The sequence below is a fragment of the Gymnoscopelus microlampas genome (assembly GCF_963454915.1).
Source record: "Gymnoscopelus microlampas genome assembly, chromosome: 16".
NCBI classification, from domain to species: Eukaryota; Metazoa; Chordata; class Actinopteri; order Myctophiformes; family Myctophidae; genus Gymnoscopelus; species Gymnoscopelus microlampas.
Window position 1 is genome coordinate 24,366,278 of NC_139953.1, and position 24,316 is coordinate 24,390,593.

Genomic DNA, 24,316 nt, shown 5'->3' on the forward strand with positions numbered 1-24,316 from the left:
AGTGTTACTCTGAGTGCAGGGAACTAAGATTAAGCTCATGACACAGAAACCATATACTGTACAGTAAAAATTGTCAGTGTTAAATTCATTTTGTAACTCTGAGATAGTTGTATACCAGGAGTATATACCAGGACACATCGGTTGTGAGGTTCAGTTTCAACTCATCTGGCTTGTGCCAGTCAAGAGTGGCAGGTTGTTTGTGGGTCAATGTCACCATCCTATGTAATTCTATGGGTAGAACATGGCATTATGGGGCCCCCATCACTGACGCCAGCCATTCTAAAACTGCGAGATGTTTCTTTATATATGCCAGTTTTCTAAGTATGCCATATTCCGGTTGGTGGATGGTATCCATTCACCATCTGGTGCATTTAATTATATTTCTTATACTTTACTCTCTACTTTCTTACTTTGCTACTTGGTTCTTTGTCATTGCACACTGTAACCTCAATCATTGCTGAGACTACCTCCTATGCACAGAGGAAGATATTGAGGAATGAAGGGTGGACAGAGAGGAAGGGGACATGTATGGAATTCAAACAGGACCTCTGTCTCTGTGCATAATCACATCCAGGCTCCTTTCCTTGCTTTTCTCTCTCTCCCTCTGTCTCTCTCTCCCCTTCACCTGGCTCTGATTAAGACGACAGACATAACTTCTGATCAGTGCCTGGTGGTCTGGAACTTGAAACCACTACTGTGCCACTGCTGTGCGCCTCAAAATTCTATTGTGTGTGTGTGTGTGTGTGTGTGTGTGTGTGTGTGTGTGTGTATGTATATCCACACACACACACACACACACACACACACACACACACACACACACACACACACACACACACACACACACACACACACACACACATGACACTGCTCCCATCTAATGACTGTACTTCCCCCCCGTGTGTCAATTTTAGAATGGCATTTGTCCGTCCTGATTGTCTGTGTGTGGTGGTGCTTCATGCTGCACAGCGATCTCACAGTTTCCCAACTGTCTCCTCCTTCGCCCCCCAAAAGCTGAGCCCCATTCCCTTTTCCCAAAAATAAAGCTCCGCGATGTGGGAGAGCATAGGAGCCAGTACTCTGGGCCTGCATTGGAAGGAGAGAGGGAGGGATGGATGGATGGATGAATGGGGTGCCCCCCCCCCCCCCTCCGGGGGCAGGCGGGGCAGGGTGTGCGGCCCATGTGGGTCGGCCCTAATGAGAGGGACGCCCCAGATCGAGGGTTGCTCCTTCTCTCTCACTCTCACTGTGGCTACAGCTGCCTGTCATTAGCAACCCGCTATCAGAGAGCATGCTGGGAAGTCGTGCCACAAGGGCCTCCATGGAGCAGCCTGTCTCTCCCTGTCTCACCACATTTTGGCTTTTTTCTCTTTCTTCCTCGCTGTTTGTCTTTATTTGTTTCATTCCGGCGCATAATCTATCTCTCCGTCTCTCTCTCTGTGTCTTTCATCCTCCATCTTGTGAATTACGTTTGGCACAGTGACGAGATATGATTTGACACGAGCGTGACCGACCTTGTTTCACCTTTGACTCCGAATCAATCCTGTTAAATCTTGGATCCAAGATGGCTACTCGTTTGTTTGCCAATACCGTGCTATTAATAGCTTATTATGGGCCAGCGCTAATTTCTTCTGGGATTGGTGGTTTGACACATTGTTTGTCCGCCTGCTGTACAGGCCCTTTAAAAGAGTGGCTGCTGTGCAGAGGAGGGAGAAGAAGGAACATACTCTCCTGGTGTGTGTTTAGGCTGTGCGTGTGAAAGGCGCTGTGTGTGTGGGGCACAAAGCGGGTACTGTAGGTGGAAAGGAGTGGTGTCAGCCTTACGCCAACCTGCAGAGAACTCATTTCTACCACCACTGCCCAAGTTGGCATAGCGTACATTCAGGAACACTGCTGAGGAATGCACGTGTTTATTCAAGGTTCATAAAGTGTTCGTCAAAGAGGTGCTAATTTTTTACATCTCTTAATTGGCAGTGATTTATTTTCTTCCTTGGTGTGTGGTTGATGTAACGCATCCTCTTTCCTTTTTACCAACCTTCTCTGTTTCCCCCTCTCTCTCACTCTCACTCTCTCTCACTCAGCTGTAGCCCCAGTAGTTCCTGAACTGAGCAGTGACATAGACACCAGTAACTTTGATGATATCGAGGATGATAAAGGTGATGCTGAGAAATTTCCTCCGCCCAGAGCCTTCGTTGGCAACCAGCTCCCCTTTGTGGGTTTCACTTACTTCAAGGAGGATCAGTAAGTGTTTTGTTTCATTCTGTATTGCGTGCTGCTAGCATTTTGTTTTTTGTTTGTGCTGTACTCCGCTCATGCCTTGTTTGTCACAGCTTTCAAACCATAATTGCTAGTCTCCATATTTTCTGCTCTTTATTTAGAACAAGTGTTACGTTTGTTATCGTATCTTTTATAGACATTTTGTCTTCAGTAAAATCATAGTTTGTGCGAACGCCACCATTTGTAAGAACCTCTGTGCTCTCAGGAAATGGGCTTAAGGTCATCGCCGTACCTTAAAGCCTCAAAGAAGTTAAGAGTTAATACGACATCACGCCCCTAACCTTAACACTGCCTTAAAGCAGCCAGACACTGTATGCCTGTCCCCACTCCACACTGCTGCCTTGTTCTTGCACCTCACATAGCTTTGGCCTCTCTACCAGACTGGCGCCTCGTTCATGGCCATCTGTGAGTGAAACAAAGCACTCACTAAGGGATTGATGCTCTCTTATCCCATTAAGATCTGTCATTTTAGATTTTAACCACATTAACCATTATTTTATACTTGGGCTTGATAGGGTCAAGGATGGCCATCTATGAGTCGGTCCACGCCATTGTAGACTCCGGAGTTGTGGCAGCTCCTAAACCTTTTGTGCAGTGTCACTGGTGTTACGGCAATAGTTGATGTGAGACCGTTATGACGGCTACCAACATATCGGGAAAGTCATTGTTTGTGCAAACAGAAACTAATACCTTTTCTGAAAAGATAACTGCAGCAATTTTACCAGTTTATATCTGTTAAACCACTCAATCCGGGAACGCATCTCTTGTCATTTTAGATTTCCTTGGCTGTTCAAAAATAGCAGATCTACAAGCTCATAGCTTGTATATCGTGAAAATGTGTGCTCATCAATATATATATTTTTTAAGCGAACATTTGTAACTCAAATCTTTGCTTCTGGGGGTCCCTGAAGCAAAATATTATACAAATGTTCGCTTTAAAACATAGATGTTACTTTTTTTTTTTTTTTTTAACGTTCATTAAGCGTTCATTAACGGTCATTAACGGTCATTACTGAAGCAAATAGCCGCACTATGAGCTTGTATATCTGCTATTTTTGAATAGCCAAAGACATCTAAAATGACAGAGATGCGTCCCCGGTTTGATTGGGTAAAAACACAGGGAATCAATCACTATCTGCTAGTCCACAGAATGTGCATACAGTTTTGTGAATATCGGCTCCCTTTGGAGAATTATCAAATCATGTTGTCCTCTTCTGAGCAGTTTAGACTGGGTCTCTTTTTTTCTTTTTTTTTGTGGTGTTAATAAGCCAACTCTGTAGTCTGTACAGTACATCAAAGGGCACTATTCTATGTTTAATACTGTACATAGGCCCTTACAAATTAACTAAATAAATATGCCCACTGAAGACCAGTAGAGTGTGACCCTTGGTATTGGGTACATTTTAAATTCTTAAATTAAGACTGAGGATTTTGTTGTGTGGCCTTGGTCAGTGCATGGACATGGTAGACCTGGTTAGGAGGGAGAGAGACATTGGCATAATGTGAAAATTGTGCTCTGGTAAAGTCGGTCTCATACGGTACCCACTTCTCTAATTCTCCCTTTCCTCTCAGGCTGCTGAGTGCAAATAAAAGCATCTCTGTGAAGGATTCTGAAGACAGTGTGGATAGCTCAGAAGAAAAAGAGTTTTGCTCAGACAATAAGAGAGCGGAGGTAGGTATTCCTGGCATGTTATACTGTATACGTTTGCAGGTACAGTACTCTGAAGATGATGATAGATTTTTCCCACAGTGCCGGCCATCAAACCGTGGGCATACAATGCAAAATTCAGGACAAATGTTTGTTCTCAGATTGCATGGTATTGCCAATTAACCAATTCAATCCAGGAACGCATCTGTGTCATTTAAAATTTTAGCTATAGCCATTATTTTATACTTTGGCTATTTATACTTTGGCTATTTGGCTATTGGATACACAAGCTCATAGCGCGGCACCGAGTGCCGTGCCATGAGCTTGTAGATCTGCTACTTTTTGAAAAATCTTTGAATATATGTTTTTTAAAGCGAACATTTGTAACTCAAATCTTTGCTTCTGGGGGTCCCTGGAACTAAATATTTTAATATGGGGGTCGGTGGCCAAATTACATATCATTTTGGGGGTCCTTGACATGAAAAAGTTTGAGAACCACTGATATAAAAACATGCGCTTTTCAGAAACCTGTTAGGATTTAGAAGACATTTGTAGATGCGTTCCCGGATTGAATGGGTTAACGTGAGCATAGAGAATAGATTGATTAAGTCGTAATAATGAGGTTTGTTTTCTGTCTTATTAACTGATGATGCAGTGATAATGATGTCTGTTCTGTGTCTGATTAGCTGCAGGAGAAGCAACAGAAGTTGGAGGAGAAGCTCAACCATGAGATGCAGGCCAAACATGACCTGGAGCAGAAGAACAAGTATGACTGAGTGTTGTTCACACCTTTTTCACTGTCAATGTCACTTCTGAAACACTTGAATAGTCATTCAAAAAGAAGTATAAGTATGTTTTGAATTGAATCAAAACAGAATTGAACAGAATCATATCAAATTGTATCACGTGAATGATTTTTTCACGTGAATGATGTTAAATTGTCTCTGATTTTCTTTGTGCTCTTGTCAACAGAAATGCCACCAGCCGTTTAGAGAAGTTGGTCAAAGAATTGGATGAAGAGGTACAGTAAAGGATTGGATGAATGGACTGATGGATGGATAATGAACGATTCATTGGTCACTATTGTATATATCCTACAATCACCAGCCCTGCAAATGCAAAGAGTGCAAGATAGACGGACGAGTGGAGAGTTCTTAATCTTACCATTGCTTGTTAATTGATCTTAACCACTTAAGTCTTAAATTTATAATTTGTTGTACGATGCTGTTGTGTAGTGAAATGGCCGATGCGACAGCTTGTGAGCTTGTAGATCTGCTAATTTGCTTTTTTTCACGTTTGAATGAGATGCCCAAAATAGTGACGCCAGGTTGCAAGTGGTTAATTCTATCTCTCTCTGTGTGCCCAGATGAGCAGCAGGCAGCGTGTGGAGTCTTCTCTGAGACAGATGGAGAGAGAAAGAGCTCTGTTGCAGCACCAGAATGCAGAGAACCTGCGCAAGGTGGAGACTGAGACAGACAGGAAACGCACTCTGGAGAATGAATGTGAGGAACTCATCGTTTTCTCCTTTGTTCCAATAACTCAACTTAAAGTATAGTATATTTATGTGTTAAGGAAGACTGTACACAGTAAAATCCTGTAACAATTGATCCTTATGTGGGAATCTAAGGTTTATGAACACTAGCGTCCGTATTCTGGGGAACATTTGGCAAAAATAACAGACCTACAAGCTCACAACAAGTCACAGTGCTTGTGAGCTTGTAGATCTGGTATTTTGGGCAAATATATCTAGTGGAGAGGGGAAAAAGGAGGGGGCTTAGTATAGACCCCATGGGTGACTCCTACTGCAGTAAGTATAGTTATAGGGTTTAAGTGGTTAAATTAACAGGATTTTAGTATGTAAGGGGTTTGATTTGGACTGGGGCCACCAGTACTCCAAACCATTACTGCATTCATTGCAGTGCTCAAGACCTTTGGTTAAAGTCATTCATGTAATGGCATCTACAGTATAATAAGAAACCAACTGTTTTTCCTGACTATTCCCCAATTAGTGAACAACCTAAGGGACCAGCTAGAGGAACTGAAGAGGAGGAACCAGAACTCCCAGATATCCAATGAGAAGAACATACACCTGCAGAGACAGGTGAGGAGCACAGCTGTTACCTTGAATCTACGTATATTGTGCATGTGATTTACCTACCATTCCTGTCAATTTGTTTCATAATACAGCAGTAGACAATTGAAACCCTGAGAAAGTTGTAACATTTGAAATATGAGATTTTGAAATGTATGTCTATAATGTTTTGGACGTTTCATGGAAGACATAGACTGAGCCCCTTAGATGGCAGAGATTAGCCAGACCCCCCCCCCCCCAAACACACACGCACACACACACGCACAAACCCAGAGATCTTAAAATGTAAATTGTACATTGTGCTGCAGCATCTAATGTGATTGAACAGTCATGTAACAGGGAGAAGTCATGTCATTTTGTAAGCAAGACATTTTGTTTTGTTCATCTCCAGCTGGCGGACGCCAGTGCTCTGGTTCAGGCTGAGAAAGAAGCCATAGGGCGACTTGAGAAGAGTCAATCAGAGGCTCAGAGCAAGGCCCAGGGCCTGGAGGTCAGCCTCAGGGAATTGCAGGACAAATGCAGTCAACTGGAAAATGCCAAGATGGAGCTGGAGAAGCAGCTTATGGGCCTGCAGACAGCGCTGGAGGCTGAGAGAAGTGACCGCAACCTGGGGACAGAGACCATCACTGACCTGCAGGGTGAGATGTCACAGACAGTTTACACTGGGAGTAGAGATGGCATCCAGGTGTCCTTAACAACGTAGAACCACTCCAAAGAGAATTGTGATAAGCCTTTTAGACATGGGCCTTTAGCCATTATTAAAATACAGCTAGATTTTTATGGTAAGATGGATTAGTAATGTGTGAGTTGTTAAAATAAGATTTAAAGTGGTGCATGTTAATTCCAAAGGCATGCTCAGCAGAAATGTTACATGACTGAAATACTTTACCACCATGGTTAAAAAAATTTTTTTAATGGTATATAAGGTTCCATTCTATTACAGAATTAATAATTATTGGCTGTTTTAAGAGTGAAAGAGACCAGAGAATTTTCAAATGCACCAATTATTGCATCCAGTAGCCATTGGTTTCCATTCCTCGTTATACTGTAGTTAATGAAAACTGCTTTGGACGTGAAAAACAGGACTTAATGGGCCAGCTGTGGCAAAGCTGCTGGAGTATACATGTGCACACTGTAGCAGGAAGGAGAAAAAAAAGGAATTACACAAAAATTGGACCTCAGAGCTGGACCCAGCTTTAGATGTAGATTGTTGTTCTGGACCAGGACTGGGGAAAGAGCTGATCATTGATGGAAACATCTGTTCAAAGGGCTTAGACTGGCCCTGACTAAAGCCAGAGGTTTATAAAAGCCAAACCTAGACCAGAGCCAGTACCTCTTGTGAGTACCTTTGTTCAAGAACTTGAGAATAGTCGGTCCTTGCAAAGTAGGCCTTTCATTAAGAAGGGACGTATAACAAGGCCTTTCACTGAAGAGGAGACATATTAAGGCCTTTCCCTAAGAGGGGACATATTATAACAAGGCCTTTCCCTAAGAGGGGACATATTATAACAAGGCCTTTCACTAAAGAGGGGACATATTATAACGAGGCCTTTCCCTAAGAGGGGACATATTATAACAAGGCCTTTCCCTAAGAGGGGACATATTATAACAAGGCCTTTCCCTAAGAGGGGACATATTATAACAAGGCCTTTCCCTAAGAGGGGATGTCATTGTAACAAGGGTGCTGCCTGTTTGCACTGATTTTTCCCATTTTTTTTCTCCCTGTCAAATTCTCCATTTGGGTGGAGTTGGTGCGAGGGGAAAATAAATATGTGTGTGTGTGTGTGTGTGTGTGTGTTGGTTTTGCACATTAGAAGGCAACATTTGTGCAGGGGATGATGCAATGTCTCACCTACTGTATGACGACCGCCTGCATTTTGAAGCGCAACACATTTTCCTATTTCTACATTTCCAAAAGGTTGCGTCAAGCCTTTATTAACCTGCAAGATGATAATTAATTAATTTAATGTGAATAACATCCCAGTGAGCATACGGCCACATCCCAGCAGTGTTGACAGCAAAGCTAAGTTTTAGTCATAGTCTTTTGAATAAAATTCCATTTAGTTTTAGTCATATTTTAGTCATCTGAAATGTTTTAGTTTTTGTCTAGTTTTAGCCGACTAAATATAAGATTTTAGTCGACTAGATGTACAGTTGATTTAGTCGACTAAAATGTATTTTATTTAGTCTTAGTTTTAGTCATCATACCTTAGTTTTTATTTACTTTTCGTCAGTGAAAAAAGGTAGTTTTAGTCGATTAAATCACCACTGCATCCCAGCCAGCAACCTCAACACTGCATGTTTCAGAAGCCCTGCAGTCTGTTCCATGCCTTTTTAAGCCTTTTGTTCTCTCTCTCTTCCCTGTTCACTCACTCAACCCTATCTTTGTCTTCTACAGGACGCATCTCAGGTCTGGAAGAGAAGGTGAAGGATGTGAAGACGTCTCTCTCCAAGGCCCAGGCTGAGAAGAAGCAGCTACAAAAGAAACTCACTGACCTTGACCGGGTAACATTGTTTTAATGGAACTCAGTTCAATATTCACAGCCAGCCACTGCACCCCTGGAGTTACAAAAGCCATTGTTTAAGCACACGTTGAGAGTTGATTATCAGCTCTCTCCACCCAGGTTTACCGATTCAATATGCATGGAACCCTGACGTATGATTCTATATGAGGTTATATGAGGTTAGCTTAAATTAAGAAAATAAATAAATAATGCAACAACTGCGCTGCTATTTTACTGTGCTAACATTCCCAGAAGCTGAAGAATATAATTTACATGAACCTGAATTCGGTGTCGTTGACGCCATTGGCAGGTACATTTTGAGCTATGCACCGTCCACCTGTGAGACACAGAGCAAATAGACAGACATACATGGTAGCATCGTACAGTGAGCAGCGAGGACCGATAAATCGAGATACGCTTGAAAAAAGGTTAAATGTTCCTTTAGAGATACTACTTCTATTCTAATAACCTAGTAGATACTAAACTATACCCTACCTATTAAGACCTCAGTCATTCAGATCCCTCTCCAGTTCCACAGACAGACAGACACTCCTCTCAGAAGATTCATTTGAACTTAATAATTATAGTTTGACTGTATTATCGACTGTATTATACAAATCATGCCATAGTGCATATGTAATTGGCCATGTTCACATGGTTCTTAGATCCCAGACCATCAAGTGACCGCTTGTTGGTCCTATTGCTTCCACAGGAGAAGAGCAACCAGGAGATTGACCTGACGTTCAAGCTGAAGACCCTCCAGCAGAGTCTGGAACAGGAGGAGGCAGAACACAGGGCCACCAAAGCCAAGCTAGCTGATGAAAACAAGATCTACCAGTCCAAGGAGGAGGCCAAGTCTGGAGCATTGAAAGGTGACTATGAGGGATGAGGAAGAGATGTAAGGTTAACCCATTAATTTGGCTATAAAGAAAGATAGCAGATATACAAGCTCATGAGCTTATAGATTTTTATTTTCGTGAACATTTGTGCAAATCTTTGAATATATCAATATTTTTTTTGTAACTCAAATTTTTGCTTCTGGGGGGGGGGGGGGGTCCCTGAAAAAACATTTTTTAGATGGGGGTCCGCAGCCAAATACATATCATTTTGGGTGGTCCTTGACATGAAAAAGTTTGAGCACCACTGATATAGCAACATACGTTTTTCAGAAAACAGTTAGGATTTAGAAGACATTTGTAGATGCGTTCCCGGATTGAATGGGTTAAAATGAACTGCACTGGCCAGTGCAATTCTTAAAAAGCATTTGACACATACAGTAAAATGTAACGTGACAAGTGTACTGTCGCAGTACGCTTTACACTGATGTTAAAACCTTTTCCACTGCAAAACTGTACTGTACTGTACCACGACAGAGCATGGGAAAGTACACAGATGGATTAAAGTTCTGTTGTGTAGCTGTTAGCACAGTTTTGCGGACCTCACCACCTCTCAGTAGTGACAAATAAACCTTCTTGAATCTTGATTCTTCTAGACTAGTGTCAATTCAGAATCTGTATTGGACACTCAAAAACATAGATAGACAATAATTCAGATTTCAGTATAAGAGATTTTACTCAAGTAAGGAGCCAAACTTGCATGTGCAACGGAAACCCTGTGTGACTCGACTAATTTCAGCACTGCTGCCTTCTTAAATGCTCTACACTCTACAACTGTGACACAGCTACCCTCGTCAGTACATACAAGCCGAGATACAGATCTCACAAAACATTCCAGCTGTTGGTGTGAGACGACTACATAGTAGATTATATAGTTATAGCATATTTGAGTTCATATTAAATATTTACTTCTCAAACATCCTCGACACTAGGCTGGCTGGATGGCAGAGCGGTGCCACACCTCCCTGCTGTATGTTAGTGAACAACAGGCAGACAGAAGTTACCCAATTGAACAAAATAAGCCTTCTAATGATCGGTTGTTATCAATGCAACTTGATAATTATTACTAACTTATTAATACGTCTAGACTTTATTTAGGTTAATGCGTGCTGCTAATTGGCATGTAACCCGTGACAGTGGACAGTCGCATCCCAAAACAATTATGTTGACGCCCTGTTTCACACTCCGAACATAAAGTTACACACTTTCATTCCCAAGGAAGATTCATTCCCACACAGTCACTCCCCTGGAGCAGTTTGGGGGTATGTGCCTTGCTCAAGGGCAAGTTGCTCTTTCAACGTGATTTTTCGTGCCAGTCTGGGGATTGAACTGGGAACCTTCCTGCCACAAGCCTTTAGGCCACTGCTTAGGTTCAGAAATATTTATGATGTTTTGTCACTTTCCATGTGTCTTTTGTAGCACTTTGGTTACTTGTCTACAGTCAAATGTTACTGCTAATGATGCGGTTAGTTGCTACTTCTTGACAGTTGCCCATGCGTCGCTCGAGTGATGACAAAATCATTCAGCACCCTTTGAAAGCAGGCCATTATCAGATATGTTTGCATGCCAGGCCAGCACCCTTTTTAATGTACCCAACCCAAGCCATATAGAGCTGTAAAAATAAATAGAGAATCAAATACTAAGTGTTTTAAAAGTAAATTCTATAAATACATTCTAAAACTAACTTTAAACCTAAACTATGTCACCCTCATTGCAGTGCATTAGGCAAAATGTTAAGCAGCAAGAATGTATTTTGTATTGTTAGATCAAACCCTAGTATCCAGGATAATTGAGCTAATGTCTCATTAGTCGCCTAATCTTTTTTCTTTGTTCTGTGTGTGTTCCAGAGGTGGAGCGCAGCCTTCAAGAGGAGCGTAACTCCAAGCTGCAGGTGGAGAGCGAGCTGCTGCAGCTACAGAAAGACCACTCCATGCTGGACTGTGACTACAAGCAGTCCCAGCAAAAGCTGGATAAGCTGAAGGCAGACAAGGACATGCTCTCTGAGGAGGTGTGTGTGTGTGTGTGTGTGTGTGTGTGTGTGTGTGTGTGTGTGTGTGTGTGTGTGTGTGTGTGTGTGTGTGTGTGTGTGTGTGTGTGTGTGTGTGTGTGTGTGTGTGTGTGTGTGTGTGTGTGTGTGTGTGTGTGTGTGTGTGTGTGTGTGTGTGTGTGTGTGTGTGTGTGTGCTGCTCAGTGGCAGACATTCTGCATTGAGTTTTCACCCATGGTGTGGTGTGGTGTGGTGTGACCAGCCCTCTCGGTTAAGGGACTTTCTTGCCCTGAATTTATGTCTCTCAAGCAACATTTACTCCCAGGCTGTGTACTGTTTCTTAGGCTTGTTTTTCTTGACCACAAAAATGAAGAAAGTAATTTAGATGGCATGTTATTTAAACAGATGCTAGGGTTCATCATTTACCTGGACTAAGTCCTAGTTTCTTCAAGTACTACTGTTCTCTCTGCATTCTGTGTATGTGATTATGTGCCTTGCTTATTGTAAGTCACTCTGGATATGAGTGTCTGCTAAATACCTTAATTGTAAATCGTACTTCCCTCAACAAGCTCCACCAATGAAATGGTTAAGTTTAGGTTAGAGATGGTTATAGTCGGGGTTTGAGCCTTGGTTAGGACAGCCTATGTTATACTGGTACTGTACACCTCTGGCTAAGACTATTAGGAGAGATTTGTTGAGATATTGTAATATACTACAGATGCATGGTGTTCTTCCTTTAAAAACCCATGGTAGCCTTCAAACGTGGGGACCTCGGGCAACTTAGTACAGTACATTGGATGATTAAAAGATTAATCTGCTTCACAATCCAAGACAGACAGACAGACAAAGAAACAGACAGACCGGCTAATGCTTGATTAACACTCCATTGACGGTGTTGCACACCAACAAAAATTCAATCTAATATGTTACAGTTTAATCTTTCTGTAGCTTGAATTGAATGCATAAAGTACATAACACACTCACTCACACAACTAAAAGTATATTCACTTTTTCTGGGTTTGTGTGCATCCGTCCCAGGTGACAAACCTGAGCCTGCGTCTGGAGCAGGAGATTCAGAAGCGAAGTCTGAGTCAGAACGACCTGAAGATGCAGAGTCAGCAGGTTTCAGTGCTGCGTTCCTCTGAGAAACACCTGAAACAGGAACTCAACCACCTGCTGGACATGAAGCAGACCCTGGAGAAACAGAACCAGGACCTACGCAGGTCTCACACACACACACACACACACACACACACACACACACACACACACACACACACACACACACACACACACACACACACACACACACACACACAATGAAAGGCTCTCGCACGCACAGACATGTACACAAGACCTGCGTCACAGTATTTAGTATTTTAGTTTTAACCTGCCTGAAATACTAGTCCAGGTACGAGCAAGTGGGATTGTTCTGCATTATGTCCTTCAGTGAGGCTACTTTTATTAAAGGGAGCTGAATCCCTAGGCTGGTTTGTAGTTTGTTATCCAGTTCAGGTTAAAAACTACAGCAGGGTAAAGTCATGGTAGGCTGCATAAGACTGACCTTATTATAGTACACTGTGATGTACGCAACACAGCCTGCAGCTAATTACATTTATATTTGTGTGTTATTTAGTGTGTCCAAACTGAGCCATGGTTGTGCCACTGTCTGTGTAAGCATAAAGAGTAGTCAACAGTATTGTCAATGTAAAATGACACACCTACATCTATAATCACATCCATTATAAATATGATTAGTATTTAACCTAAACTGGAAAACAAACTACAAAATCAGTCAAGGGTTTCATGTCCCTCTAAATTGGCATGGGTAGCAAACCTGAAGGACATTTTTGTGTGAGTGCTGTTGACTGTAAAATACCTTTTCTTGACCGTGCACCTGGAAAGAAATGACTAGAGGAAGTAGTGCTTGCATCCTCTTAAGTTATTGTTCTGCATTATGGCAATTCAGAAAAGCGTATTAAATCAAATACTTATGTTCCCAAACCTTTTACACACTTAAATGCATTCATTTGTTATGTTAATTTATTCATTTGTAACTCTGAGAGGGTAAACAACATGTAACACATAATGGACACCTATGTGTCCATTTTGGTTACATTTACACCTTCTCAGAGCCAAATTAACACTCAGTATTTGCAGTGTAGTGCTCATTGCCTTGCCAATAGCAAGAGTTATCCATTTCCTTTGCTTTGACTCTTTTTCATATGGCTCCTCCTCTAAATGACAGTTGTTTTGTCCTATCACAGGGACAGACTGGAGGCTGATGGCCACTTGAAGGAACTAAAGGACCAACTGGAGGCAGAGCAATATTTCACGGTAACTTGTGTTTATCTTATTTTCAGCTCTCTGCTGACCCCTTATCTGTGTCTTATAGGCCGTCCATGTACTTACTGTACAAAGAAACATGCTACAGTAGTGCTGCTACACAGTAAAAGTGTAAAGTTCCGTACCCACCGGGCGTATTTATTTTGTGCGATTAATTTGCATTAACTAATTAAACTAATGTTGTGTCATAAGTAGATATAACAAGGCGATAAAGCATTGATTTTTTAAAATTATTATTTCATAATCTGTTGACCGTGACTATAGTTCAAACATCATAGCAACCTAGAAAATATTTTACTTGGATTTGGCTCACGATTATCTTAATTGAAAGTGATGTGTTCGTATTGCACCTCAGTGGCATAATCAGAGTAAGCACTGTAAAATCATTTAAATGCAGTTTTTAGTTATTTAAAATATAATACTGATTTAGCTAGTACGAGCTCCTTGTGCAGGCCATTCCAAAGCCCAGGGTCCTGTCAAACCCACTGTTGCCTTAAGTTTTAACTATGAAACAAACCAAAATGCTCTGGCTAATGACTGATTTATACTTGGTTGCACACTTTATCACAAACCGAAAATAACTGTTTGTTATTCTATAAGCTCACAGTATAAATCAGGCTTAAGGAGCAGAGGCTGTGCTAGAGCTAGAGCCCGGGCCATGCTGTGCCATAACATTTTCAGTAAACATCCATTACCCAAATTAATGTATGATGACTGTTTTTTTCCTAGACCCTGTACAAGACACAGATTCGGGAGCTGAAGGAGGAGTGTGATGAGAAGAATAAACTCTACAAAGATGCACTGCAAAGACTGGAGGAATACCACGACGAAAGGTAGTGTCACTGCCTCCATTAATGTTTTGCTCTGACCCATTAACTGTCACCATTGCTGGTGTAGAAGCAACTTTTACAAATGAAGCATAGCGTTAGTTCATGCAGGACACGGAAGTCGTGCACGCCAAAGCTGTAACCAGCAGTCAGTCAGCTGATGTGAACATCAGCTTTCTATTCCCCATTCACAGCCCAGCTGGTCATTACATCACACACTCATTATCCAATCACAGCTCACGCTTGAGCAAAGAGGTTCCTATAAATACGGCTTCATATTCTCTAGGTCTTTCTTGGTTGCTGAACCAATGCATTTTGCTAGCTGCTGCGAGCTTCATCTGCTGCTCATCTACTGCTCATCTACTGCTTTGTGCGCTGCTCTATGATATTTTGGTGCTATATGAGATGAGTCTGCTTATGATGCTGACTTTTACCACTGCTACAGCAGCCAATGCTTCTTCTATTATTGCTGCCAAACACTAATGTGCTCATAGCTTAAGCTAATAGCATGCTTGCTGCCATGTAGAAATTAGGAATTGTTTGTAGCACAAAGCTAATACAGCATGCTTGCTGCCCAGACAGTAGAAGCTTGATGTATTTGTAGGCTACTCTCTTCACCATGTGGTAAGTTGAATTGTTTGTAGCTTAAAGCTAACATAGCATGCTGCTGCATTTAGAAGTTTGTTGTTATACAGCACTGCACAGTTAACATGGCATGCTTTCTTCCCATGTGGAAAGCTTCAATTGTTTGTAGCTTAAAGCTAACATAGCATGCTGCTGCATTTAGAAGCTTGGTTTGTTATACAGCACTGCACAGTTAACATAGCATGCTTGCTTCCCATGTGGAAAGCTTCAATTGTTTGTAGCTCAAAGCTAACATAGCATGCGTGCTGCCATGTTTAGAAGCTGTGTTGTTATACAGCAATGCACAGTTAACATAGCATGCTTGCTTCCCATGTGGAAAGCTTCAATTATTTGTAGCTAGAAGCTAACATAGCATGCTGCTGCATGTAGAATCTTTGTTGTTATACAGAACTGCACAGTTAACATAGCATGCTTCCTTCCCATGTGGAAGCTTGAATTGTTTGTAGCTTAAAGCTAACATAACATGTGGAAAGCTTGAATTGTTTATAGCTTAAAGGTAACATAGCATGTGGAAAGCTCGAATTGTTTGTAGCTTAAAGCTAACAGCATGCTTTGCTGCCATGTAAAAGCTTTGATTTGTTTGTACAGTGCTGCAAAGTTAACACAGCAGCCTTGCTCCCCATGTAGGCTACTTCTTTTATTCCCAGCAGCAGACATTCCAGTGGTTTTAAAGAGCTTTCATCAGGTAATGAAACGTGGCTATTTTAGCATTTTTATGGCTTCAGGTATAGAAATATATGGAGCTAAATTTTTGGGCCGAAAGTTGATTTTTTTTACAAAATAAGTACTGCTTCTAAGTTCTAATGCTGTTCTGCTGAGGCACTCTTGACTCTGGGAATACCCACAATACATGGTGCAGTACCATCTAGTTGGCTCTAAAGCTTCAAGCAGAGCTTCCAACAGTTGTAGTGCTCTGCTAGCACAAATGCTTCTACTTATCAAAGCTGTTGTAGACAATCTGTGTGCAACGGGGCATAATATAAGACAAGAAGTCAAATTCAGACATGTATTCAAGCCAGGAAAGGAAATCACAGCATGTGTATCAAATCAGTGTTGCCATGTCTGCTTATTATAAGCGACTTTGGGATTGTGCTCTGTTAAGTCACTAGCAAATATGATTACTAAACAGGGTTCATGTGAAGGAACCCCAGATTCATATGTAATCATGGTACAAAAAATGTTTAATATTCTAAACACTTGTTTTGCGACTTGTTTTTATAGACTTGGCGCTTGTTTCTCTTACAATCTGGCAACACGCCGTGGTGGTGTCACGTGACTACTCCTTGGGAGTAATCAGGAAGTCTCATACATACAGCATGCATCTTGGGTATTGTAGTCTATGCAACTGACACGGTCATATCATGGTCAATTCAGTTCAATGCTACCGTGTGAGAATAAGGTGAAGGCAAGGGTGTTTTCTTTCTTAACTGGTCATGTGCAGGCATTATGGCAGTGTAACTGTCATGTTAAATAAGGTTCACAACTATCATGTCATGTTAAATAAGGTACACAACTATCATGGGATATTCAAGTTAATATAATCCACTCAGTGAAGCTGTTATTTCTGCATTCCTGTTCTATTCACTTAATTTATCGCTCAAGTTCAGGTAACTATTGTGGGTGGATTAGTTTGCAGATGCTTAAATAGATAATTACTTCATGGTGGATTAAAGTCTTGTGAAATGGGGCGGTTGCTTCAATTGTAGTGGGTTGTCCTCGAGGGGGTGCCATTTAGAGGGCAAGCAAAGGTTAATCTGATTCTCTGCTGCTTCAATTCTATCAGCTTATGACTTAGATGCAGGGAGCGGATTCATAGTGCATTGAATTAATTTGCATGTTACTTCACTTTTAGCTAACACATCTCGAGTTGGACAAAAAACACAGCAGGTGAAAGGCGGAAATCATATAATAGTCATTATTCATTGCAAGGATAAAGGGGGTTTACTTGTCTCTGACTCATACAGGTGCTGCTGGGTTAAGTTTCATTGGATGGTTGCAGAAAGAAGAAAACGTATGATGATAATTGCAATTTAAAATAATTGCTTATTGCAAACAAAGTCTTAAAGATGCATTGTGGTCTGCTTATTGCAAACGGTACAGTTACAGTACTCTTCAGCTGCTTGGTTCCAGCATTCACAATGAAGCAGCAGGTTGCCGGTCTGCAGCCATGAACGCTACTACGTTCACCATGAGTGAATGAGATAATCCAGCTGTTTGCTTGCAGATCTCCACAGCGTCCAGACGAGAAGGCTTGCTCTTGTGTGTGTCTTTCCAAAAGTTCATCTAGGTGGTGTTCTGCATGCTTGTGGAACTTGAAGCTTTTGTGGATCGCTATCTACGTATCTGAGATTGACATCAGGCATAAGTATGCTGCTGAAAGTGTTGGCTGGGTTCCACTGCACTGATTTGGGTAGTATGATTCTGTTTTGTATTGCATTTCTTTATCTGTGCGTGATCGGTAAGGTCCGCAGTATGCTTACTGCTGCATATAGATATTACATTTTACACTCTTTAATTTAGTTTAGCTTGATTAATTAATTTCTGAGGTCTGCAGCATGCTGCTGCTACACATAGTTCACACTTTTGTAGGATGAACTTAACGGTTCCACTACACTGATTTAGGTAGTATGATTCTGTTTTGTTTTGCATTTCTTTATCTGTGCGTGATGGGTAAGGTCCGCAGTATGCTTACTGCCGCATATAGTTATTACATTTTACTCATTAATTTAGTTTAATAAAATAATTTCTGAGGTCTGCAGCATGCTGCTGCTACACATAGTTTCACACTTTTGTAGGATGAACTTAACATCTTAAACTCTTAAACACTGTAAATCAGACAGGGGGGGGGGGGGAGGTGCAAACGTCATAATTTCTAACCCTAACCCTAACTAAAACCATGTTTTGTCTCTGTTCTCCATGATCCAGTATCTGCAAAGACGTCCTCTGGCGAGGCAAGACTAATGTTCTTCCTGACCGGCAAGGGAAAGCCAAGGTCATGGTTCACGGCCCGGCTCTGTCTCCTCTACAAAAGATGTGGACTGCTGCGCAGCTGTATACCTCTCACTCATTTCCGCATTGCATTGGCGCAGCTACATTGGTCTAGGCTTAAACTTGAAGTTGCTCAAAAGCAATGAGTGGCATGTACTGTATGAGGAGACAGTTAAATAGAGTCTGCATTCAAAAGTGGTTGGCAATGGCATGGGTTCATTCTGATGAAGATAGTTGACCTTTTACGGATGCATTCTTGCATCCCTCTTATCTGAGCGGATAGGAAGTTACAGCACGCAGCTGTTACACGCATATGTTATTAATCAGTGGTGATTACAGGGGCGTTCCGTTGCTAGGGGCAACCAAGGAATCTCAACCCTATAGTACACATTCTGCTTAAGTACACTCCTGAAGTACAGGATCAACATGGATGTTGAACACACACATAGTATGTATCTCATTAATTGTAGTATGACCTCGTTTTAAGATGCATGCTTGCATTCTTTTAGTATAGCTTAAATAATTAAATGCTGAGGTCCACAGCAGCTGCTGTTACACATAGTTAGTACACTTTATTTATCATGAATGATAAACATTAGTTATCATTCATCATAGGATGACCTCATACATATATATATATATATTTATATATATCAGATTTCTTTAAAAAGAAATAGAATGTCCTTTTCGAATCCTATTCACGGTGCAGCATAGCAGTGGGCATCGTTTTAGGACACCGTCTAGGAGTCCTGAGGTTCAGGAATCAACAGGTTTCTGCATTCATCAGGCCTGTTGAACACATAGACGCATGCTTGCATTTGTTTAGTTTAGCTTAATAATCAAATGCTGAGGAACTTCTGAAGCTCAGGATCAACATGGCTGTTTAACACACCAATGCATGCTTACATTTAAAGCACTCCTGACGTACAGGATCAACACGGCTGTTGAGCACACACAGTATATATCTCATTAATTGTAGGATGACCTCGTTTTAAGATGCATGCTTGCATTCTTTTAGTATAGCTTAAATAATTAAATGCTGAGGTCCACAGCAAGCTGCTGTTACACATAGTTAGTACACTTTATTTATCATGAATGATAAACATTAGTTATCATTCATCATAGGATGACCTCATACATATATATTTATATATATCAGATTTCTTTAAAAAGAAATAGAATGTCCTTTATGAATCCTATTCGCGGTGCAGCATAGCAGTGAGCATCGCTTTACGATACCGTCTAGGACTCCTGAGTTCAGGAATCAACAGGTTTCTGCATTCATCAGGCCTGTTGAACACATAGTCTTAAGATGCATGCTTGCATTTGCGTGCGCATTCTATTTTAAGTCAGTAGCAGTCTTGCTACTTCACATAATATAGTATGACTGATAAAGGCGTTTTTTAGGCTTGGCGTTGGCTTCCGTGTGTTGGGGGGGATTTCTGTTATGCACTCTCTGAGTATCCTAGCTGCCGCTTGGCTGAAACCAGAGAGTATGCATTTATTGGTTTTGGGGGATTTGCTTAAGCATTCTCTGAATATATGCTTAGCAGGCTGCTTCGACAAAATTCAGTGAATATTCTCCCAAGAGCGGAGCTTTAACGCCAAGCTTAACTGTATTCCATTTGTGGCAATAAATGGTTCTTTATCTACTAAGACGAGAGTGTTTCTGATTGAAATGAAGCATAGCGTTAGTTCATGCAGGACACGGAAGTCGTGCACGCCAAAGCTGTAACCAGCAGTCAGTCAGCTGATGTGAACATCAGCTTTCTATTCCCCATTCACAGCCCAGCTGGTCATTACATCACACACTCATTATCCAATCACAGCTCACGCTTGAGCAAAGAGGTTCCTATAAATACGGCTTCATATTCTCTAGGTCTTTCTTGGTTGCTGAACCAATGCATTTTGCTAGCTCCTCCTCCACCCCAGCCTCCACCTTTTGATTAGAGTGTGCCATAGGCTCAAATACTTGTGATTATCATGTATATCTGCTTTGTTTAGAGTCTGGCTTAGGCTCAAATACTTGTGGTTATCATGTATATCTGCTGTTTAAAATCTTGCTAGGCTCAAATACTTGTGTTTATCATGTATATCTGCTAATTCTAACTAATATGTTAATGTATTGCTTATTGTTGTCATTGTATCCCTATGGGGGATTTGCTTAAGCATTCTCTGAATATATGCTTAGCAGGCTGCTTCGACAAAATTCAGTGAATATTCTCCCAAGAGCGGAGCTTTAACGCCAAGCTTAACTGTATTCCATTTGTGGCAATAAATGGTTCTTTATCTACTAAGACGAGAGTGTTTCTGATTGAACAAGGTGTCAATCAGGCCTTGTTCAGACTGGCAGCAACAAATCCAGTCAAATCTGATTCGGATTGGTTAATGCAGTCTGAACAAGGCTAAGGAATGTGATTCAAAAATGATTTGTAAAAATCAGTTTCCATGTGTGTTTTTGCTGAAACCTGATTACAATCTTGATGTAATCTGATTTTGGGGTGCCGGAGAGAACACTTTCAAATGGGAAGGAACGCTCTCTTATAGTGAAATCATTTGACATGGATGATTAACATTGAGAATTTATGCTGGCAGTTGAGTTAAATTAAGCGAATAATTAGAAGTATCAAAGCAGCTACTGTAGCTGTTTTCAACTATGGAAATTACCCGAACATTGTTGGAATGCAAATTACCTGAATAATTTTCTAATGCAAATTACCTGAATAATTTTCTAATGCAAATTACCTGAATAATTTTCTAATGCAAATTACCTTAATTCTACAGTAAAGTAGCTATACACACAGATGTTGAGATTTTACACACTGATGTCATATTTTCTGGATCAACCTAATTAATTCCCCTTTCTAATGTTATTCTAGCCCTATACCTCTGGCCCTATGCAAAGGAACCCATATTAACATAGCATAGAATTATGAGATACATGGTACCTCAAATGGCTAGTTACACTACAGAAACAAAAGGAGCAGTGAAGGGATCTATAATATGCAAGCCCCCAGAGTTGAAGCCGCCACCCCAGTGGCCAAAGCTGGAACTGCAGGCGGGGAGAAATACATGCACGAGCAAAACATACTGAGAGATATTTATATATATAAATATGTAAACAGATTATACATAAATACATATGCATTTACATATAAATATGCATCTCGAGTGTATTTAATAAATATCTCTCGTTCATACCTTGACACACGGGCTGCCGTAGGACGCAAAAAGGACACTAGTGCGCAAGCTCATAACTCTATGGTGTCCCCAAAAACGTCTCAATAATTCTACTTCCGGCAGGCTTCCGGGTGCTTCAAAACGCCAGTGAGCACTTTCATTGAAATGATAGCTGGGGGCGGGGCAATCCGCCCTCTAGTTATATTATACCTCTATGATAATATGACACTAAAATATTCTCTTTTGTTTGACCTTTAACAATAAAATAAAAAGATTATCTTGATTTGTGTTTTTAGCCTATGTAAAGTCCCTTTATAACCAGCTTAAGAGGATTTTAAGTGGATTAGTGCAGTAGCAGTTTAAATGGATATGCAGCTTTCCCAGATGAACTACGACCCATGGACACCATTCATTTAACTACACACTGCTAGCTGGCACCAGAGTTGCTCTCCCTTCCTTCCCCTTGGAGAAATGATTTAAAGCCGCGCCCTCAGGATGTGGGCCTTCCAATAAGATTTATGGTCTGCAAAGCCATTTCCAAACGGTCTACAGCTTTATGGATATTTGTACTGTGAAGGAGAGACCCTAAAGTTTTTTATCTCATTCTAATAAAGGCCCACGTTTTTAATCGCATAGTAGCAGACCCCCAAGTTTTTAGCACATACTAACGGACCCCCAGGTTTTTCCCTACAGTATACTAACACAGACCCCCAGGTTGTTATCCCATACTAACAGACCCCAGGTTTTTATCCAGTGTTGATTTTGACAGCAAACTGTGATTTAGTAATAGTCTTTTGAATAAAATTCCATTTAATTTCAGTCATATTTTAGTCATCTGAAAGGTTTTAGTTTTTGTCTAGTTTTAGTCGACTAAATATCATAAGATTATAGTCGACTAAATCTACAGTTGATTTAGTCGACTAAAATGTATTTTGGCGGCGCCTTGATGCCGTCGTAATGCCTGATTTTACACTTGGTTGCATGCTGAAAATAGCCGATCTACAATCTACACACAACGTGTCGCACTGCGACACGCTGTGTGTAGATTGTAGATGTTGTGAGTGAAATGTAGATCTGCTATTTTCAGAGCGCAGCACCCGAGCACAACCAAACATAAAATGTCTTTTAGTTTACTGGATCTCTTCTCCACTAGTCCCTCATTAACATTTTAGTCTAGTTTTTATTTGTTGGCGAATTTGTCAATACATTAAGTCTTAGTTTTAGTCATCGTAGCTTAGTTTTTATTTAGTTTTCGTCAGTGAAAAAAGTTAGTCGACTGACATCTTTCATCATAGTTTTAGTCGACTAAATCAACACTGTTTTTATTATTAACAGAGACCCCCAGGCTTTTATCCCATTATAAGAGATACGTCCAAGTTTGTATCCCATAATAACAGTGCCGATGTGCCCTCCTCCTCACACAGGGACTCCATGGCGAGTCAGCTGGAGGTCAGCCTGACCAAGGCCGACTCTGAGCAGCTGGCTCGCTCCATCGCTGAGGAGCAGTACTCAGACCTGGAGAAGGAGAAGATCATGAAGGAGCTGGAGATCAAAGACATGATGGCCAGACACAGGCAGGATCTCGGTGACAAAGAGGCTACCATCAGCTCAGTGAGTCTGGGGATAGAAGGGAGGAGGTTTGGGAGCAGCTAGAATATAGGGAAAAGAAGGGGGTGATTCAAGTGAGGGACCATGTAGAGACAAGCTACCTTAAAGCAAAGTAAAGGCAACATTTCACTTTGGTAGTAGTTACCTTGCCATGCTGTAACTCCAAATATTGGTAAGATTTACTAGTTATACATTTCTCTGTTGATATAAAATTGATTATTCAAAATATTCACCTCATTGACTTAAATTGCACGGTGAAACAGGTCACAGTGTCACTCTTTTAGCACACAAACACACGCAAACAAAGTACTTACTTACTTATGCCTATCGCTACTTTTCATGGAGCATAGGCCGTTGACTTCAGTCCGCCAGAGTCCTCTATCCTGGGCCTTCTATTCCAGCTAATTTCCATGTCAGTCCACACTGCTTGATGTCAGTCTCAAGGTCCCTGCGCCAGGTGTTCTTTGGCCTTCCCATCTTTCTTGTGCCTTGCGGGTTCCATCTAAGGGCTTGTCTCGTGATGCTGGTATTGGGCTTCCGGAGTGTGTGGCCAGAAGCCCAATACCAGCATCACGAGACAAGCCCTTAGATGCAAACAAAGTGAATTCTGACAATATATAACATTATAAAATTGTTTTTTTGTCTCCGCCAGGAGACTATGTTTTCGTTCTCGTCCTTCCGTGTGTCCACCAAGCTAACATTGGTCAAGCTTCACGTGACACGTGACAATATGTTGAAAGGGTGTGCTTTGATTGGCTAGCGAGACGCATGATGAAATAGAGACCTATAAATAGGTGTGTACTTCAAAAGATCATTTAGATCTTTTGAAGTGAGGTAAGACAGGATTAATCAGGAACAGTACTGGCGTAGACCTGTGCTCCGAGGAGCAAATTTTCTAGTTTTATATATATATTTGTTTCAACAGCTTTTTTTACATTTTATTTGAAGATCAGAATCTTCTTCCTAATTGAAATAGTAAAATCAACTGGAAGTTTACTTTTTATTTGAAAAAAAATGCAGTGTCGGGTTTTGTATTGTTATACATTGTCAGAATCTGCTTTGTTTATTTGTTTGTGTTGGAGTTTTATCATGGCAAGATAACTCAACAACCCAAACCTCTACCAAGGTATACAGTAATTTAGCTTGAATGCAAGTCGAGGTTTGGGATCAGTTCAGTTTATATTATTTTTACATTTCTTCACATCAACACACTGGAAATATTTAGCTATGCAAGATTCCTATGTCCAATTCATTTGGAGGCTCTACTATCATTATGTGATTGGCACTTCAAATAACATGTTGAATATTCACCAACATT

The 24,316-nt window shown here is 41.0% G+C and overlaps 1 protein-coding gene across 4 annotated transcripts in view; it reads left to right on the forward strand.

Annotated features, from left to right (window-relative positions):
• The window catches only part of LOC311063595 (rho-associated protein kinase 2-like), a 50,917-nt gene that overhangs the window by 16,654 nt on the left and 9,947 nt on the right, over positions 1 to 24,316 (forward strand). For 3 of the 4 annotated variants that reach the window (XM_084083107.1, XM_084083109.1, XM_084083110.1), the window contains exons 9-22: positions 2,082 to 2,241; positions 3,850 to 3,949; positions 4,612 to 4,691; positions 4,898 to 4,946; positions 5,292 to 5,427; positions 5,935 to 6,026; positions 6,409 to 6,655; positions 8,416 to 8,522; positions 9,234 to 9,393; positions 11,265 to 11,425; positions 12,443 to 12,627; positions 13,672 to 13,741; positions 14,480 to 14,583; positions 22,815 to 23,001. In XM_084083107.1, coding sequence (XP_083939233.1) covers positions 2,082 to 2,241; positions 3,850 to 3,949; positions 4,612 to 4,691; positions 4,898 to 4,946; positions 5,292 to 5,427; positions 5,935 to 6,026; positions 6,409 to 6,655; positions 8,416 to 8,522; positions 9,234 to 9,393; positions 11,265 to 11,425; positions 12,443 to 12,627; positions 13,672 to 13,741; positions 14,480 to 14,583; positions 22,815 to 23,001 — 1,838 coding nt within the window. The remainder of the gene's footprint in view (positions 1 to 2,081; positions 2,242 to 3,849; positions 3,950 to 4,611; positions 4,692 to 4,897; positions 4,947 to 5,291; positions 5,428 to 5,934; positions 6,027 to 6,408; positions 6,656 to 8,415; positions 8,523 to 9,233; positions 9,394 to 11,264; positions 11,426 to 12,442; positions 12,628 to 13,671; positions 13,742 to 14,479; positions 14,584 to 22,814; positions 23,002 to 24,316) is intronic. The other variant, XM_084083108.1, reaches the window with a different exon arrangement.